Source organism: Labrus mixtus, chromosome 10 (genome assembly GCF_963584025.1).
Source record: "Labrus mixtus chromosome 10, fLabMix1.1, whole genome shotgun sequence".
NCBI lineage: Eukaryota > Metazoa > Chordata > Actinopteri > Labriformes > Labridae > Labrus > Labrus mixtus.
In genome coordinates, this window is record NC_083621.1 from 28425856 (window position 1) to 28444783 (window position 18928).

The 18928-nt window shown below is 38.3% G+C and overlaps 1 protein-coding gene across 4 annotated transcripts; it reads right to left on the reverse strand.

The window, feature by feature from the left end:
- Positions 1 to 80: 80 nt before the first annotated feature.
- rnf44 (ring finger protein 44) lies at positions 81 to 13453 on the reverse strand. Of its 4 annotated transcripts, none has more exons than XM_061049019.1 (11): positions 13107 to 13453; positions 10064 to 10256; positions 8209 to 8431; positions 7957 to 8124; positions 7339 to 7512; positions 7077 to 7238; positions 5198 to 5313; positions 4908 to 4995; positions 4335 to 4456; positions 4147 to 4246; positions 81 to 4054 (listed from the first exon to the last, which is right to left on the reverse strand). In XM_061049019.1, the coding sequence occupies exons 2-11, from the start codon at positions 10168 to 10170 to the stop codon at positions 3992 to 3994; spliced, it is 1323 nt and encodes a 440-aa protein (XP_060905002.1). In that variant the 5' UTR covers positions 10171 to 10256; positions 13107 to 13453; the 3' UTR covers positions 81 to 3991. The 4 variants fall into 4 exon arrangements, with proteins under 4 accessions (XP_060905002.1, XP_060905003.1, XP_060905001.1 ...); XM_061049020.1 differs by lacking the exon at positions 13107 to 13453 and adding an exon at positions 11550 to 11748; XM_061049018.1 differs by lacking the exon at positions 13107 to 13453 and adding an exon at positions 11253 to 11745.
- Positions 13454 to 18928: the final 5475 nt, after the last annotated feature.

Genomic DNA, 18928 nt, shown 5'->3' on the forward strand with positions numbered 1-18928 from the left:
TGGCCTCTTTTTTTCTAGGAAAGTTTCCAGCTTTACTCAAACATCTTATGAGTGGTTAAACTTAAAGAAAACAATTGTGGTATTGGTATACATCATACATTTATTAGTGAACAACCCTTTCAAATCAGCCACAACAATTAAAAAAAAATATGATTGCACTACTTGGTAAAGCATAACTAGCAACTTTCATTTAAAAAAAGTACAAATCTTAAAAATTCCAAACAGTATACAGATGTATATATAATACACTAACTAGTTATGTTAAATGCTACAAACAATATGATTCCAATGGAATGAAAAATTATAACATTAATAAGAACCGCTTCCTATATATAATATATATTAGTTGTTTTCTCCCCCCGCCCTCCAATACAAACATGGAAAAAATGAGGTAACTGTAAATGTGCAAGTACCAAAGCAAAACATCTGCCTAACACAGAACACATGCCCCTGGCTCTGTTGGCGGGTGGGTAGTCTGGTGTTCAGGCAACGACCTCTAGAGGCCAGGGAGAGTACGAACAGTAAACCACTATCCCACCACAGCAAAAGTCATTGGTAAACAATAAATGGTGTCTACAGAGCAATCAATCACAAATCCTAAATTAATTTGAGCTGCTTATTGGAACACATCTTTGCACCACACAAGCTGTGAGATTATTCAATAACTCAACAGAAAGACTACAAGACTCTATTCTCAGTTGTCATTCAAAATGACCTCATTAACTAGGCCTTAATGGGAGGTTCTCTTTTCCTTTAATAGGGTAGCTGGATATTGTCAATTATCAATATTTACTCTAAAAATAACAGTGTTAACATTAACATGAATTAAGGTATCTATATGTGAACAATACATTTTAAGATATTGATACACTAAGAGCAAGAGCCTGATAGGCAGGTACAGTACTACACTGAAATAAGTATGACAACACTATTTTTTTTTTATCCCTTAAACTATATTGATTTTCACTGACATTGTTCAGGGGTATTAGTATAACATGCTTTAAGAATACATGGGATCCATGACAAACTATTGCATTCACGCCTGTGAGTTTCATACCTAAAAGCAGAACATCTAGCACCTTTTCACTATGGCTTTTGATCAACTACAGTAGTTTCAGAGCATGTCACTTTCAGTCGTTAGGGCAATAACAGTAACACAATGTAGGTAAGAATTCCTGGATTCAAGACCAGTTTTTTTTTCTCCTATAAAATGAAGTTAGCGCAATAAAATCTTGTAGTCATTCAGTTCTATTACAAATGTGTGCAGTACAATGCATGGCAGTTATCAGCTGAGCGTTAAGATCCAAACCCCCAGAACCCAAAGCCAACTAGAGCTAAAAATCTGTTGGGATCTGGTCGACAAGCATGCATATTGTGCACCACTAAATAGGTCTCAACCAGATTCTGAGATATCCTTCACTATAACACAATTGTTTTTCCTTTTTTTTCTTAAAGTCATGCAAAAATCTCTGAAGTAGATCTGGGAGTGGATTAGGTAGGATAGAGTGCATCGCGGCACGTTAAAAAAGGGGATCACAACCGCTATGTTGAACATATGGTTTGAGTAAGAGAACAAAAGTCAAACAGTTTGAATAATACACTTGTAATGAGTTGCAGTGTACATTGCCTCTTTTCAGTGAATATTAATAACATATTTACTGATCTTTTTTCTTGCATGCCTGTCTTTAAATGATGTAATATCTACTTTTTCTGACATAACAGAATATTATAATTGATTACCTTAAATTATTTATAGTCTGAGGAAAATGACCAAACTAAGTTCAGATAAACCCTTTCCATGGCATCCTTTCTATTTGAAATGGACTGTTCTCCTTTATTCTTATATACTGAGAGGCCCTGAGTGTTTTTTTTTTTTTTTTTTTACTTACAATATATGCCAGCAAATAGATATGTACACATAGGTTAATTCTCAAAGCTGTGGGTTTAACTCATTAAATGGCTTCTTTTTTTTTTCTCTGGAAGGTGGCACACGTCAAAGACTCACATTCACTTAAGAAACATAAGTAAAGAAAAAGGCAAGATCCCTTTACACATAAAAGCAAAGGTAACAACAGCCTGTTAGTGCTTACTGGGGCAGTTAAGAGACAAGAGTGACTCCATAGCAAAAGTTCATTTGATGCCCTCTTCCCTCCCACCCCAAATGTTTCCTGTTTTGTTTTTTGTGTGTGTGAACACAAGCAGGGAACTAGAAGTCTGACAGTGTTTCTACACTTCTGAACACTCCCGCTCTGTCATTTGAACCCCGTCTTGATCACTGTGGGACACCGACAGCTGGCTTAAAGTGGAGCGTCACCAGTGACTTCTACAAAGGTTTTCAACATTCTTCTGTCTTCAAACGTTTATCTAAAAGCATTCACACTGAAGCTATACATACAGTTGCTCTTTTACAACACCGTCACCATGGCCTAAGACAATGACCCAGCCAAGTTACCAGGATATAACACATACCATACACAAACATAGTTAGTGCTCCAACTGTTTCCTTCAATGCATTTTTTTTCTAGAAGATAAAACCAATAAATAAACCTTTTTTTTCCCCTAAAAATGGCATACTTTTAAAACAAGTGGAAATGACAAAGTGTATTCAGGATTAGTAATAGGTTTGTGCTTGTCAAGGTCATAAGAAGGCAGATCTGAAATCTTGAACAGTATAGGCTATATCTGAATATTGGATTTGGCTCACAAACAAAGAAATAAAAGCCCCCGTCTTCCTAAAAGGGGAAGAAAGTTCATTTGAAACTTGCAACTCACTGTTCATATTGCTTTCTGCACAGGCCTCCAGAGCTCTACGGCGTCAGCATAGCCTTCAGACAAGGACTCCCATCTTTAAACGCAGTCAGGGTGGAACCACATGCAAGTCTTCCCTCATGGCGCTTTTCTGAATAAGCAAGCAGTTCTTTTAGTATGCTTCTTTGTCTCTTCTTTTTTTCTTAGAATTTGATCAATTTGGTGGTAATGCTTGATTAAAATATTGCTAGTCTGAATCAACAGTTCATGCAAATCCTAGCATGCTGCCCTGTATCCAGTGGTTACACAATGCATTGGCTCTGTGAACAGGACACACATACACACAATATGCACACACGCATACACGCATACACACTTGCCAGAGGAACAATGCTGACATGGAGGGTGGGTGTAGCACTTGTGCAGTTATGACCTTCGAAAAAAAAATGCAGTCCAATAATCCACAACTGCTTTTTGTACAGATCTGCTTTCCAGAGAGGATAATCTGGGGTTGAAGACACCCCATAGTTGCATGTCCCATCACTTGCAGTCCATAACCTCAGGCTTAACAGAGTCTGCATTTAACCACAGCAAGTCACACTTTCACAATAGCATTGGCAAATCTAAAACAAAAGAAGGGGTAAAACTGTTGAAATGATCAATACATTATTGCAGAACATACATTATTAACAAGTCACTTTGCCCAACACCTACACAAACATGCATCTATGATGGTCAGGCGTCGCCTCCAAACACAGATACCCATGTTGAAGTATTCCTATTATTTTCTGCTAATTGCACAAAGTGTCCAGCCTATCATCCTCCAGGCTCCCAAACTCACCGTTTCCCATGCAGGACTCCTGCTAGTCATGAACACCACAACCAAATCCACCAAATAAAAATGAAACCCTGTAAACAAAAGCAGCAAAAGATGCATCGTAGGGTAAATCTTTGGAATCTGCAACGAGGGGGGCAGAGTAAGACTGGCTGACGATCCCAGACCTCTGGCTTTAGGCTGCAATAGGCAGTGGGTTTCATGAGACTCGGACGATGAAGCACAGCAGAGGTACAACAGGCTCCAGAAAACAATCCTGGATTGCTTATTTTTGAGGAAGGGGGCAGGAGGAGTAGGGTGGTAAGCTATATTTTCTGGAGGACGCAGGTTAGGTGGCAGATGTCCCCAGTTTCAGGGGAAAGACTCAGGAGTGTGCAGCGTTCATGTTCAGCACTCAGAGACAAGTTCTCACTCCGCCTCTCGGTGAACGTCCGAGGCATCGGCTCGGCAGATTGGACAAGTGCGATTGGTCTGGAAGTCAATCACAAAGAAAAAAAAGACATTAATCATTGTGTATGGAGATATTCACATGAAAGAAAACATCTGTATTGAGCTGAACTTACCTTTAACCATTTATCCACACACTTTGCGTGGAACTCGTGGTTACACGGTAATACCCGAAGTAGCTGCCGACACTCAAAATCACTAAAGCACACAACACACCTGAGAAGAGCAGAGGGAAGAGTTACCAGATGTTTTATACAGAGTATGAGTGTTTGCTTTCTTTAAAAAGGTGAGGAAAAACCCTTACAGCGTTTGTTCAGACAGATGATTCTCTGAGTTGAATCTGTAGGACGGAAGTTGCTCTATATCTGCCTTAGTGAGCCCGCGGGGTTTGGCCTCACCCAGCCGCTCTGCCAGATTCAGTAATGCCTACACAGAAAAGAGAGGCAACACTGAGGATGCTCCACATCTTTTAGGACATAATACAATTAAACTGTGGTGTGATCCATAAAGCTCCAAAACAAGTATATTTAAGTCTCACCCATAACCAAAGATATCATACACTGACAACATGGAAGAGGTAGCCTTTGCTTCGAAGTGTCCAAAGGACCATTAAAAAGTTGTTGTACATCTGAATTTCTACAAATCTTTACATTAAATCAACAAGGATTTATACACGAGCATTGTAGAACATCTTATACTTTTAACTAATCTAAATACTCCAGTTGAAATACCATGGAGTCATGAAACGTCTATGAACAAACTAACCTATTATAGCAAAGAGATCTTCAGATCTCTGTTATAGACCTAATATTAAATTTAAAAAAAAAAGGGATTTGCCTTTTTTTTTCCTCGCCCAAACTACAAGGTTCACACTTACCTCATAGTTCTCCATCTCCACATCATCCACATCCAGGTCTAGACTGATGGCAGGGCCCACTGCTGTTGGCGGCACAGGAAGCATTGACCTGAACGAACACAAAAGAAGTAGAACTTGTAAAGCTCTGTGTGGAAACCACATGATTTCTGTCCTTCTTCTTCACAGCATAACTTTGAAAAGCAGAAATGCAAAAGACAAATTGAATGTAATTAATAACTTAAGAGTCAGCTGCAAAAGTGCATTAAGACTGCTGTACATAATAAACTGGTACTTCCACTGCAGGTACTCACAGGAAGTAAGGGAGGAAGCCGGGATAGTAAGATGGAGGTGGAGGAGGAGGGGGGAGGGGCGGCTGCAACCGATATCTCTGACCACTCACTCTCCGGGGCAGCATCTGGGGATATGGCTGTGGAGAAACAAAAGACAGATTCATGGAATTGTGTCAAACTAAATTCTGTTATTATATTTCCCTCTTTTATCTTCTTCATAATGACTAAAAGTTAAAGCAAAGTCGGACTGTATTAAATGGACATGTTGATCAAGAAAATAGCGAGTCAAAGACCCTTACTATCAGCAAATTAAAAGAAAAGGTTGCAGTAGTTACTGACTTCTAGGTGAATCCCTTATTGAGTCAAGGTTGCCGTGAAAGTGATCAAGCTTTTGCTGTGATTTCACCCTCAGCTCTGGAACAGTCTTCACACTTTCTATTCATTCAGCTGACTCTCTGTTTTTAAATCCTTCCTTAAGACTAGTTTTGTTTTTTTTACAAATTTGCCATTTTAGCTGACAGATAATTATATCTGAGCTCCGGTGAGCAAATATTTTAACTTCACTGTTTCATTGTTTTTACCTTCATTTGTCATTGGCTCTTTAAACTTGGGCCTTTTATAACTGTTTATCTGAATTTTGCCGTACTCTCGGGATTGTCTATTTTTAATTGCTTCAGTAAAGCACTTGGAAAGTTCTCTACAAATATCATTATTGCTGGTCAACAATAACATTGTTTCATTTAGGTTATTTCTAAAATTATGATGCAATGCAGAAGCAAACAAAAATGTGACCCTGACAATAAGATTCATTCATGACATTCTTTTTTGCAACCAAAGTAAGTATTGAACAATAATAAACATATATAATAAGTTTATTTTAGTAGACTAGGATCTCAGTAAGTTATACAGAATTGGGTGGATTCATTTACAGGTCAGTGTTACATACTGCAGACTGAGACCTCACTCCTTTTTTGATTTGTTCCCCTGTAGGTAATCACCTGATGAACATCACCTGCTTCACCCAGCCACTGGATGATCAGCAGCTGAGAGGCTCCATATAAGAACACACCAGCTCGTGCTGTTGATCATGGTCTCTGCCAGTCTTGTTGTTGGTCAAGTTGGGGTTCCCCTACATTTGTTACACATACTTTGACTTTGAATCACCCTCTGTTGACTCTTTTAAGTCCTGTCTCAAGACATACTTTTATATTTTAGCATTTGAGTCCCCTGGTCCTGAATAGACTTTAGTCCTGAATTTCTTTCAGGGTCCTTTGTTGCTTTCTTTATATATGTATATATGTATACATATATATATTTCTCTCTTGTGGACGTTGTGATCTCAAGTTGTTGTTTTTTTTATTGCATTGTACAGCACTTTGGTCAGCTGTAGCTGTTTTTAAATGTGCTTTATAAATAAATATGACTTGACTATGACTTGACTTTGTTAGAAACACTATGTAAGTGTGGTTTGTGCCACCTATGTAGTTTTCTCTTTGAATATTTTTAGAGAAGGAAGTTCGGTTTGTGTTTGGATTTCTTTTTCATGAGATTAGAGACTAGTTGGGTCCGGTTTTGTTTTGTTGAGTTTATTTATTTGGCACAACCACTTTGTCCAATCCTCACCCCCACCTTGTTCATTAAATTCACCTTTTTGCTGTTGTAAAATGAACATTTTCTTATTGATTGCAACAATTCTCTGGCTTTGTCAGTTTCTTTGATTGTCTGTTACTTCTCTGCTGGTACCAAGGATGTAAAAGTCAGATTTCTCTTTTAAAGTCTAAGACAAATGAAATTACACATGTTAATTTAATATCCCCTTTGGTATTTTTAAGCAACTAAATGTAAGAATCATATGCCCTCAATCAATCTGAACAGGTGTGATGCAAGTTATTGTTCTCACCACTCCAAAGGGAAGCTCTTGGTGCAGAGGTTCTTGAGGAAGATACTGTAAGGGCAGAGACGGAGGCAGCGCTGGTGGGTGATGGGATGGAGGGTAGGAGAAGGTCCCTAATGGGTGCTGGTCCCCTCTTAGGTCAACTTCATTCTCTACCCTCTGTAGAGGCTGAGAAGAGAAATGTACATAGAGGGTCTCTGTTAGCTTCAACAGGTGCATGGAAACTGTACGGTCATTGATTGACACATGTCGGCTGTGATCTACTCACCATGCGTGGATGCTGAGGCTGTAAAGGGACAAACTGGCTCAGAGGAGTAAGGTGCGGCGGCTGGTGGGGGGGTACAGATGGGGTTGGGTGCAATACAAAATGTTCGCTGGAGATTAGGGGTGGAAAGGCTTGATAAGACACTGGCATATGCTGCATGGTACATGCCTGTATGAGCTGTGAAGAGAAGAAAAAAAGACAGGAAAAAAATATATTTAAACAGATTCTTTATTCTAAATAAATGTTTCTGGATTTAAACACTTTGATTAACCTTTGCCTAACCAAAGCAAATTTGCTCCTCATATTTGCAGTTACGATGAAAGCATGTTGTAAGCATGTAGTGAACAGAAGCAATGCATTAACATAAGATAACAGTACTGCCACAACACCACACTTATTATTATTATGAAGTCTGATTGTTTCCAAAAAATAATCTAAATGGAGGACAGTTATATTTATGTTGCTTACTGTTTGTGTTAACAGAAGAGACTAAAGCACAAACCCTGCACATTAATAGCAGCGGCTCATTTGTAAGTCATGAAAAGTGACAGATTGCATGGCTGCTATGGTGTGCTACATGGATGCCACTATGACATTTGGGCTCTTCCTTTTCAAACTCACAGGAGGAGGAAGGCAGCAGAGCAGAGAGAGCTGTCCGCTGAACATTACCGAGCATGCTGGGAGCTGCTGAGTGTTGCACCCTGGAAGGGGCTGCCCGGTGTGGATGGGAAATCCATGGGTCGTCACCGTGGTAACAGTGTATGATATTGGAACTGATCCTTGGTGCATCTTTTAGGAAAAAGAAGAGATAATTTAATCTGTTTTTTAAAATGTTACATTTCAGTACTCATCTGGCAGTTCCTGATCCGTTACCTGGTCGTGTAGATCCACCATGATGGCGCTCTGCTGGGGCAGGTGAGCAGCAGGGTGAAGCATGCGTGGTGCTGTGCTGGTGTGGCTGTATTGTCTGGACTCATCTAAAGGAACCGGTTGGTGGTGTTGGGAGAAAAGCAGACGATGGAAGTTCTCATCCTGAACCAGGGAATTGTGCAGAACAGGTCTGTCTCGTCTCCCCCACTGGCGTCTTACTGGTGGGCTGTAAGATAATAAAGTAAAAAATTATGAATCTTAAAACGAGCTCAGACCTGCATTAGTCTAGGTAGGTGTGCATCTAACTTTCAATAGAGTTCTATTAAATATGTTTAAATGTCATTTATTTTAATATGTTACCATACAGGAAATATGTTTTGTTTCATCATTTAAGACTGCTAACATACAAATCAGAATACCTGTTTAGTGTTTTGCGGTGTGTTTGTCTACACCAATCAAAATTAACTAAATTCAATTCTAGATTTTTATCAATGTTGGGTCATGGCCTGGTTTGTTCAGTAATTATATGAACTCATATAGGATAAATTCTTGTTTGAAATTTGCTTTATTTCTGAAGTTAGTCATTGGGACACTTGTGGACCAAAGTTAGACATACAGAGAAATCCTGATCCTGACGAATCTTCCTGTGTCATCAGCAGAGGTGAGCAAGCTCTGACAAACTGGAGGATAAAACAAAGGCCATGTCCCAGCACTTGCTCCCATTGCCTGAAAATACCTCTCTGTCCCTGGCATCTGCACATCCGCTTTTCCTAAGTATGTGCTGCGTGCACTATCTCTCTCCCTCCCTCCCTCCCTCTATCGCTCCACAGGGCTGGGGGAGTACAATGCTTTAAAATATTATTTTATTAATATTCCTGTGAGATTCATTTTATACAGTGGGACACTTAATTGATAAAACTTCAGCATTGAGCAAGTGGTTTGAAATGATCACTCTGCAGGAAAAAGTTCTGCATCTTGATTATTAACGGGTGTAAACGAGATAAACACTGTCCACAGGTGCAAACAATAGCCTACTAAAATAGTCACCAACTGCAGTTATTTATTGGGTAATTCCTTCAGGAGTCAGGGGGAATGTACTTGAAGAGGGTGATGCAGTAAACTTCTCAGTGGCTCTAATTTGATTTATTAGTTAGTGACATTAAACAACTAGGGACATAGTGAGCATTAATAAAGGCTGTTTTAAACCTTTTTAGAAAGAGGACTTGATGCAGAAATTCAATGTTGTCAATTATTGTGAATGTGATAATTGTTCTGATTAACTTTACACTTACAAGAAGACACTTCAGCCATAAATTATGGCATCAAATACATAATATACAAGAAAAGAAGGGTTTGACTGAGTGAGAAAAGGACATGGTCATGGTCATGAAAGCTGGTGCAATATTCAACATTTTTTTATAGACAGTAAATTAACAGTCAGTGTTTCATTATGGCAACACAAAACATTTTGTTTTTACTGTCACTTATAGTTCTTTCAAGGAAAAACAAAAAACTGAATTGGCCAAAATGTGTATGAGCAGGTCAGAACCTGAAGAAATGGAAACGCCCAAAAAATTGCAATCTGTGCATTTTACTTTAAACTTCAGAAAAAAACAATGTGTTGTGCTTATTAATTGTACTATTCATCTCAATAACACTTCTTTTTTTTAAATACATTTAAGAAAGAGAAAGGGAGTATATCCCCACTTTTTTGCCTGTAGGAAAGGTATTGTGAGGCTCACACCTGGTTGATGTTTGAAACTTCCCTAATTAAACCTTATAGTTCCATTAAGATATAAATCACTAAAGTGTAATATTCAAACTGCCAAAAAAAACCAAGATAAATCAGAGTTGGTACCTTCTCCTGGGATGCACTGGGGCGTTGCAGGGCTCTCCAAGGAACCTCCTCGGGTTTAAGGGGGCTGTTGGTGGCAGCCTATTTACTGCTATTTCCCATGGTCGCATTGGTGACGTCGTGCAGACGAGTCACACTCTGGGAAAGGAAATGGTACAGTGGAGGCACTTGTATGTAGCCTCTGATTGTCCTAACCCTGTGAAATCACATGGATTGACACAGTCACTCACAAACCTGCTTCATGTGCTACAAATGAACTATATCCTTTGTGTATTACTGAGCACTCATTATAGTCATCACTGAGAGTGACGTGGAAAGAAATAATATTGTATGGCAGTTTCACTCAGGCTTTTTGACAGAAAAACACCAGATAAAGTTGATTTTAACACTTTCTAATAAAAAAGCAAATGTGTATGACTTACAGATGAAATGTAGTGCACATTACTGACAACCTGTGCTCCATTCACGGCAAAATATTTTTAAGCCTGGATTTATGTTTACAAAACATACTGCATGTTGACTACTACCAAATGACTTATCAATTTCTAAGACATTTTAAATTAAAGGCTCGTCTACTTTTAAACAGTCACAATGTTGATTGGTTATATTTTCAATTTCAATGTTATATCAAATAGTTTATTTCAACATATGCTGACTTGATTCCAACTTCAATGCTATAATAAATAGTGAATTTATGAGTGTTTAATTAATAGTGTAATTACTGCTGTAGCCAACATGCGGAGACACAATAAATAGGGGTCGCTGTAGCATGCCTGAACAAAACATGGAAAGCCATGTGCTCAAAAGACAAAGCAACAACAAAAGATTTGGTAGGCAAGTGGGACTGCTTGCTTTTACACTATTTAAGAGGCCACTACACCGCCACATCGTGTTTAACATAATACAATGCACACACCACTACGCAAATTACAAAACATTTGAGGTGTGTTGAACGTTGTTTCTTTATTTCAGGGCCAAACGGAGTCCCTTGAGCAGCTAGGCTAACGCTTTGTCCAGGTGAAGAAGGATAGCTGCTTATAAGAGGCTATCCAGCCAGCATGCTAATGCACGGTTATAATATGTGCTCAGTTCTCCCTGCACACAAAGTCTACCCGTGTGATGTGTCATCTAAACCACAGAGACCAGCTTTATGTGGACAGGCTACACTGAGCCAACACACACCACATCTTACTTTGTTTAGCTAGTTTGCTTGATCGGCGAGAAGGAGAGAGTGCAGGTGTTTCAGCCTCCAAAATGTCGCGTCCCATCAAGTTATCCTCTCAGGTAACCTCTTCTAACCGACCACCATCAGCAGGTGGAGGTTAAAACATCCAGACTGCCGTTTCCTCCGACTGCTTTTTCACAATGTCGGACAGAGCTGCTATTTGCTTGCTAAAGCTAGCCAGCTAACACACGCTTCCAACTCCTGCATGAGATATCCGTTATCCAGAAACCACAAAACGACCTGTCGGTTAACGGCAGCGTTTACCTGAGCAGGAGATGCCGTTAGACGTGAGAAAACAAAACGTTAACAACCTCAACAGAAACATTGCTTGGCGCGTGGATATTCCTTGAAATGCATTGTTAGGACGAAGCCCCGCCCCCTCTTCTGAATCACCAATCAGCGTGCAGCAAACACAGACATCAGACGTCCAGACGGTGTTTGCTACAATGTATCAAAACAAGCAGTTCCTGTTGTTGTTGTTCCTGTTCGTGGATTAAAAATACTTACATACAAAGCTCTGTGTGATGTTATAAACTATGAAAACATAATCCAACTAAACTGATAGTAAAGCGGCATCTCGTCCTTTTTCGATTCTGAAATTAACTTTGGTTTTAAAAACCTATAATACACTAAATTAATCTGAACGTCCTGCTATAGACGTCGCATTGTGTCAAAATTATTCAGCAAATACTAAAGCTTTGTTTTCAAATATGATATGAAGATACTTACACTTAACTTCAGTATACCTGTTTTGTGCTTCAACTTACTGAGAACATTTAAATTAGTTTATATAGAATATTTTTGTTGTATTTATTTTACGGAGGCCCTCAAGTCACAAAAAAGTTTGTTGTTTTTAAGAAAAAATATATAATTAAAACATCCCACAAGATATTAACTTTCGCATGCAAGCTTTTAAAAATAAACTTTGTCCTACCTCAATAAAAAGATGAATGCACATCATTGACACACAAGTTAAACTGATTCTGTAATATACCTTCTATAACTCATTATAAGTTCTTTAACTCTGCATGCTGCTGTGCTAGAGTGCATTTTTTCAGTTTATTCTAATCTTTTAAAAACAGAGTAATACAGGGTTTGTGGTTGTAACGCAGCATTTTTATAGTTTAAGCTTAGTGAATCATTTTAAATGTATTTAAGTCACTAAACTAAAAATGAAGCACAATTATTGAACTCCAAATGCAGAGCCTTGTCTTGTATTTAACGGTTCGAGTAGTCTATTTACTCTTTTTGGGGGTTACAATCCTGTTTAACGCTTATCTGTGGTGGAAAACTGCACTTTAAATAAACAAAATAAAGGCTACAGTGCCCTACTGTAAGTAGACTACTCAGCTGGTTATGTAATGTTGTATTTGCCTGTTAAAGTGAGGAACGGCCATTATCAGCTATAACACGGACATTCAGCTGTACTGCTTTGTAGCCTATTAGAGCGAATTCAGCAGCACTTTTTGTGTGGTTTGATCAGGAGAACTATCAAGCTTCATTTGGGCCTGGGAAGCTGCCTATCAGGCCCGATAATAAATCATGTCTGTCTGTTTTGAATGCTTCACTGCAAAGCTTTCGGGCATATCTAGTCTTTTGTGCACTTGTTGAAAAGCAGAGCAATGACAGCAGCAGTGCTTTGCAACATACTAAATGTAAACATTACAACATCGCTCTCGGTAGCAGCAAAACAAGGAGGGGCTGGAGGTTGAGCTGGATGACAACCCTAATAACCCGTCTAACCATCTCCCGTAAACACGCAGCAAAAATGACCAAAATTCAACCGAGACAAAGGAATAGCAAGAGGAGGAGTGTAGTTACCTGATTGTTAATATGCAAACATCAGATCACTGATAGTTTCCTTGTAATGTTCACATCTCGTTAGGCTAAGTGCGGCATCTTATGGTCAGCTGTTCCCGTGTGGAACATTCCGTGGATTTCACCACTGCTGAGAAAAAGGTGCTAAACATTACACTCTCGTATTACCACCGCATCCTGGCTGTCAATTGCGCGGATTTACTGGTTCAAAGACCCCGAGGTTATTTCCATAATCGCCAGTATTTGGTTTTAGAAAAGGTAATCCAGCCCACTGTTGCTTTGGGTTTCTGCAGTTCTCCGTTACACCCCCATTTCTGCGTATTTGCAGAGCGTAGAGCACACGCCGTGCTGCCATTTTTACCGTAATGGACTGAAAAGATCTGAGTCTGACTCGAAAGTTCAGGGTCGTCTACAAAATGTCAGGCACTTCAGTTTCAGAAAGAGAAGAGAGGCCATATTAGCAGTTTTAATATTTGAATCTTTGATAAACCAATTATAGAATAGTTTAAATAAATGTTAGAATAAAGGGTCATCTACACTTCTACTGAAGGAACAGTATAACTGCATCATGTACTGTACTTCACAGAATAGCCTTATGCACAGATTGAAACTCACTTTATATGAGGCTTATTATTATGTGATAGTTAGGTATGAGGTGGAGCCAACTTTTCCCTTTTAAATGGAAAATATACTTTTGAAATCGCTAATTTTCTGTATGCCGATTTTTAACCTTAAGTTTGTATTTATTAAATCAATGTAAATAAAGAAGTATTACAATTGTTATTCACAGGAAACATTCTGTAAAGATATGAAATAAAATAAACTGAAATGAATTGTATTAAAAGTTAACATGGAGAAACTCACTTTATGACCGTGTTCCCCTGAAAATCTAAATAATGGAACATTAATGCTACTGTGTAGTTTTATATACAATGTTTTATGATTATTTCTCTCCTTTTCACTGTGGGAAGAATCAATTTAATGATAATTCAGGTATGGGTTAACCAGTTTAATTTGAACCATGTTAGATCATAAAGTTGAACAGGCCCTCTGATCAGTGGTTATCTGTTCCACACTCCTGACTTAAGACCAGGGGTGACTGCGTGTTAGGGTTGTTGTTTATACTCTTTGAAACCCTTTAAGTTTAAGATCTGTGACCAATGTGTACTTTTCTTTAAAGAAACTTAAGGGGGCGCCGGTTCAAATCCAACCTGTGGCTCCTTTCCCGCATGTCATTCCCCACTCGCTCTATCCCCAGTGTCTAACATAAAGGCATAAAAAGCCCCCCCCTAAAAAACAAAAAAACACTTATGACCAATTTGTTTAGACATGCTTTTGCTTAATTTGTTGTTTATATTGTTGATGTTTTAAAAACAGTGTACCAGTTATTCATTTCATTGTAGTATGAAGATACTTATATATGAAATACATGTCTATTAAACACAATACATAATACATTTTATTGATACGTGTCGATGATCATCATATAAATACTGAATGTTTTGTAATTTATTAGCAAGGGAACATCATTACTTATTAGAGGTAGGGGGGAAAATCGATACAGCATAGTATCACGATTTATGTGTGCCGATATTATATCATGTCATGGCGGCCAAGTATCAATATTTTTACTATATTTTCGATTTAATTTTTAACTGCTGAAGTGGGGTTGCACGATTCATTTTGAACATGTTGCATTGTTAAGAATTCATGTTAAAGTTGGATTAGACTGAAATACTAACAGTTCAAAGTTCTGTCGTAGAATGAGCTAACAGAAATATTTATCCATGCCTGTATAGATGATGCACTTATATGTACATCTTACAAACCATATACAAATGTATATTCTGACAGTTTGTGTTGTTTTTCTTCAAAACTATCAAATAAAAAGTGTTAAAAAAAGATATACTAATAGTTCAGATTGTGAGATGCATGCAGCCTCTTACATGGTTTTACTTTTGTCACAGTGTTGGTCAGTCTGTGGGCTTGACTCACAGTGTTTAGAAATAAAAAGACTGAAGTGAGATGAAGAGACTGAGATTTTTTTTTCTTATTTGACTAAACAGTTCTTGATTTAGTTTAGTGTATGTGACATAATATGCAGTTAAAAAGCTTTATCGCAATATATTGTATCGCAATTCTCCGCATATCGCAAAATGTTTAAAGTCGCAATAGATTCAGATTCCGATTATTTATTGTCCCACAAAGGGAAATTTGCGTTGCAACAGGAGCACACAGAAGACAAGAAACACAAGGACAACTTCACCATAAAACATAAACCAAAACAAAAAAAAAATAAAAAATCAGACAACACAGCAAAATATAAAACAGAATAAAAACAACGCAATATAATCAGTCAAGAGCCCATACCAGAATGGAAATTCAAGTTATTAAAGTACAAAGTGGAGGTGTGCAAATGTGCAATTCAAGTGCAAAAAGACCAACAAATAGCTAATTGTTGTTTAACATATTAATTGCACTTGGTAAAAATGAGACCTGGAGTCTTTTAGTCTTCCTCACAGGAGCTCTAAAACGACGATCTGAGGGTCAAAGGTCAAACTCACTGTAAAGTGGGTGATCTGGGATCACAAGTATGGCCCTAGCTTTCCTCAGGACCTGCTGATTATACAAGGTCAAAAGCCCAACCTGACACCTCCCTGAAATTCTGCTGCTTGTTTTTACAAGTCTCCCAAGTCTATTCTTGTTTGACAAGTTCAGGCTTCCATACTATGCAGCGATGCAAGAATTTAAAACAGATTCAATAAAACTTTTATAAAACAGAGTCATCATCTCCGTAGAAACATTAAGAGTTAATTTTCCTAAAAAAGAACAGTCTTTGCTGAACCTTCTTGGAGGTAGTGTTGACATGATATTTGGCTTGTGGAGACTTTCTAAAATCAATGATCATGTCTTTAGTTTTTGTCACGTTTAAGTTCGAGAAAAGATTCATCACACCAAGTTACAAAGTCATCCACAACTGGCCCATGACCCTGCTCTCCCCCCTCAAGAAGGCTGACAATGACAGTGTCATCAGCAAATTGAAGAAGGTGTCTATTACTGTGATTGCTGCGACACTCATTAGTGTACATAATGTACAGAAGGGGTGACAGACAACAACCCTGAGGAGACCCAATGGAAGAAGAGAGCTGGTTAGAAAAAACACCATTTACTTTCACACACTGCCACCTATTGGTCATCTACAATCCATCCAATCAAGCTAGGCTCAAGTTTAAACTGATGAATTAGCCTTTCAGCAAACAAAATCAGCTGAATGGTGTTAAATGGTGAAGAAAAGTCAAAGAATAGGAGTCAGCATGTGTCTTAGGGCCCTCAAGATGCTTATACAAATAGTGTAACAATGTGGTGACGGCATCCTTCACACCTCTACCAGCTCTGTACGCAAATTGAAGAGGATCTAGGACCTAGATCACCTAGATTCTAGGTGTTCTTCAACCTGCATTAAAATGTGAGTTTTGATTATCTTTTCTAATGTCTTCATCACTAGAGAAGTCATTTCAAGGCCTGAAATCATTCAGCGTTTTCGGGGTGCTAATTTTAGCTACAGGAACAATAATGGACTATTTCCAAAGTTTAGGCACTTTCTGCAGGTTAACAGATTGTGTGAAGATATAGTGAAAGATGCCGCACAGCTGATCTGCACATGTTTTTGAAAGCTGTTGTCAGGTCCAGGGCTTTTTGCCTTAGTGTGCCTAAAAATATTTATCACTTCCTTCACAATAGAGTCTCAGGTATAATAATATTGTACCGCGGGAACTCTGGTGATGCCCACCCCTATTACTTATCAGGACTTATTTTATCATCTTATCTACATGTGGAAAGACATCACCCTGATATAAACCCTGGAAACATTGAGTCATTCGGCTGAGATTCTTTTTTTTTAACTTCTGTTTCTGTTGAATTGCTCTGGCAGCAGTGTTTTACAACAGTCCCGCCCATTTATACATTTTTATAGCTCAGGAGTGACGATGTTGTGTTCAGTACCGTAAGTCATAAACCAAAGTCTAGTTGGATAAGATTTTAGGAAAAGATCTCTGGCATGTCTGTCATCAAGTTGGGCTGATTTTGTTTATGAGGCTAAATGATTATATTTGTGGAGTTTAACAGCTTTTCCTCTAGAACATCTGATTTCCTGTTCATGTAACTGATTTCCTTGAATCGTGCAATAACTGAATTCAAACAGACAATAAAGAAAGCCTTTCCCCCAATTAGACCCACTTTGATGTTTATTTTTTTTAAATGTTTGATACATTTTAGTCAAACAATCAAACAAATAAGCCTTTATATATATATTATTTTTTTGAAGATTTATTTTTGGGATTTGAACCTGGGGCCGCCCGCTTGGAGGACCAAAGCCTCCATGCATGGGGCGCTCACACTAACCACTGCGACACCAGCTCCCCTATATTTGTTTTAAGCCATGTTAGCAACAAAGCTCCCGGGATTACAATGGTAGTCTTTCAGTAGGTTAGTGACTCACTACTGTCTTAATTGAATTAATCGACATGTAAATCTATAAAATAATTCATTTTACCCAGACTGGTAGTTTTTATTTTTCTCTCAACATTTTTCTCTTTAATTTTGGTACAGGACTAATCCCGGACTCAGGATGAATTTTCATCACTTAGAATCCCTTGACTTAACATATAACACTAGCATAAAGCCAAAATGTATTTCTAACAATACATTTCTTAACTTTATCTAAATAAGTTTATGACAATATATTAGACAAACTAATTAAAATCTCAGCATCAGCTTTAATGGTTTTAAGAGCTTATTAAATAATTGTTATCGTGCTAACACATTCAAATGAGACGTGGATTGACCTAAACATCGACATGACAGCATCGTCACTGTAAAAATGCTAACTAGCTGATGTTAGCATTTAGCTCAGTCTCTTGAAAGTGCTAGCATGGCTGCAGTCTCTTACATGCTAAGACACGTGTATTCCATTTAATATTACATTAACTCCCTTTAGCACAGTTAGTTTTCAGCAAAATACTTGAACAAGTGCCTTCAGGCTACATTTTTATTTGCTTAACGACAGAAATGATGTAACATTAGAAAACAATGTACATACAAAACATAAACAAGAAACATCTGAAGGTTTCTTATTGTGTTTTCTTTTTTATGTCTGTTTATAAAACCATTTGAAACAAAAGAAATGTAACAAATACTGAGTGAAGATTTGTGGAACTGTTCTTTGTTATGAGGCAAATGTCTGTTTCTGAATGAATCCATTGGCTTGAAGAGAAACTAATCCTTTGTGTGATGGCCTTTAATTAGGAAGGGAAACCAAGGGGAGGGGGGGGGGCTTATTGTGGAGAGCTCATTAGGGAAGATATAGGATGTGTGGTTTCTGAAAAAATAAAACATTAAGTGATTGTTTCTGATGAGACACTTTTTAGAGAGGCTATTGCTCAGGTCTGGTCAATGGAAGCAGAAAGACTGCTGTTTTGCCACGGCGACACATCCAGCACCACTTTCAACAAAAGAGCAGTTCAGACACTCCTGGGTTCTGGTCTGGACTTTCGTGAGCGGGTATGGCACAATGCCATGTTTCACTGGTGACAGCGCTGGTCAGCCAATGACGGTATGAGGCGTTTTCCTGCTGCTGTGTCTCATTTCTAACCAGACTGTGGCCATGTGTGAGAGCAAAGAACAGGTGGACATTTTGAGTTGTGCAAACTTGATGTATTTCATTTGAGGAAGATGCTTTGGGTTGTTTCTTTCCCTGAGAGAAAGGAAGAGGTTTAATGCACTTTTATTGGATGTGCGTGTCTCAACGTTAATCATTAATTTTTTAC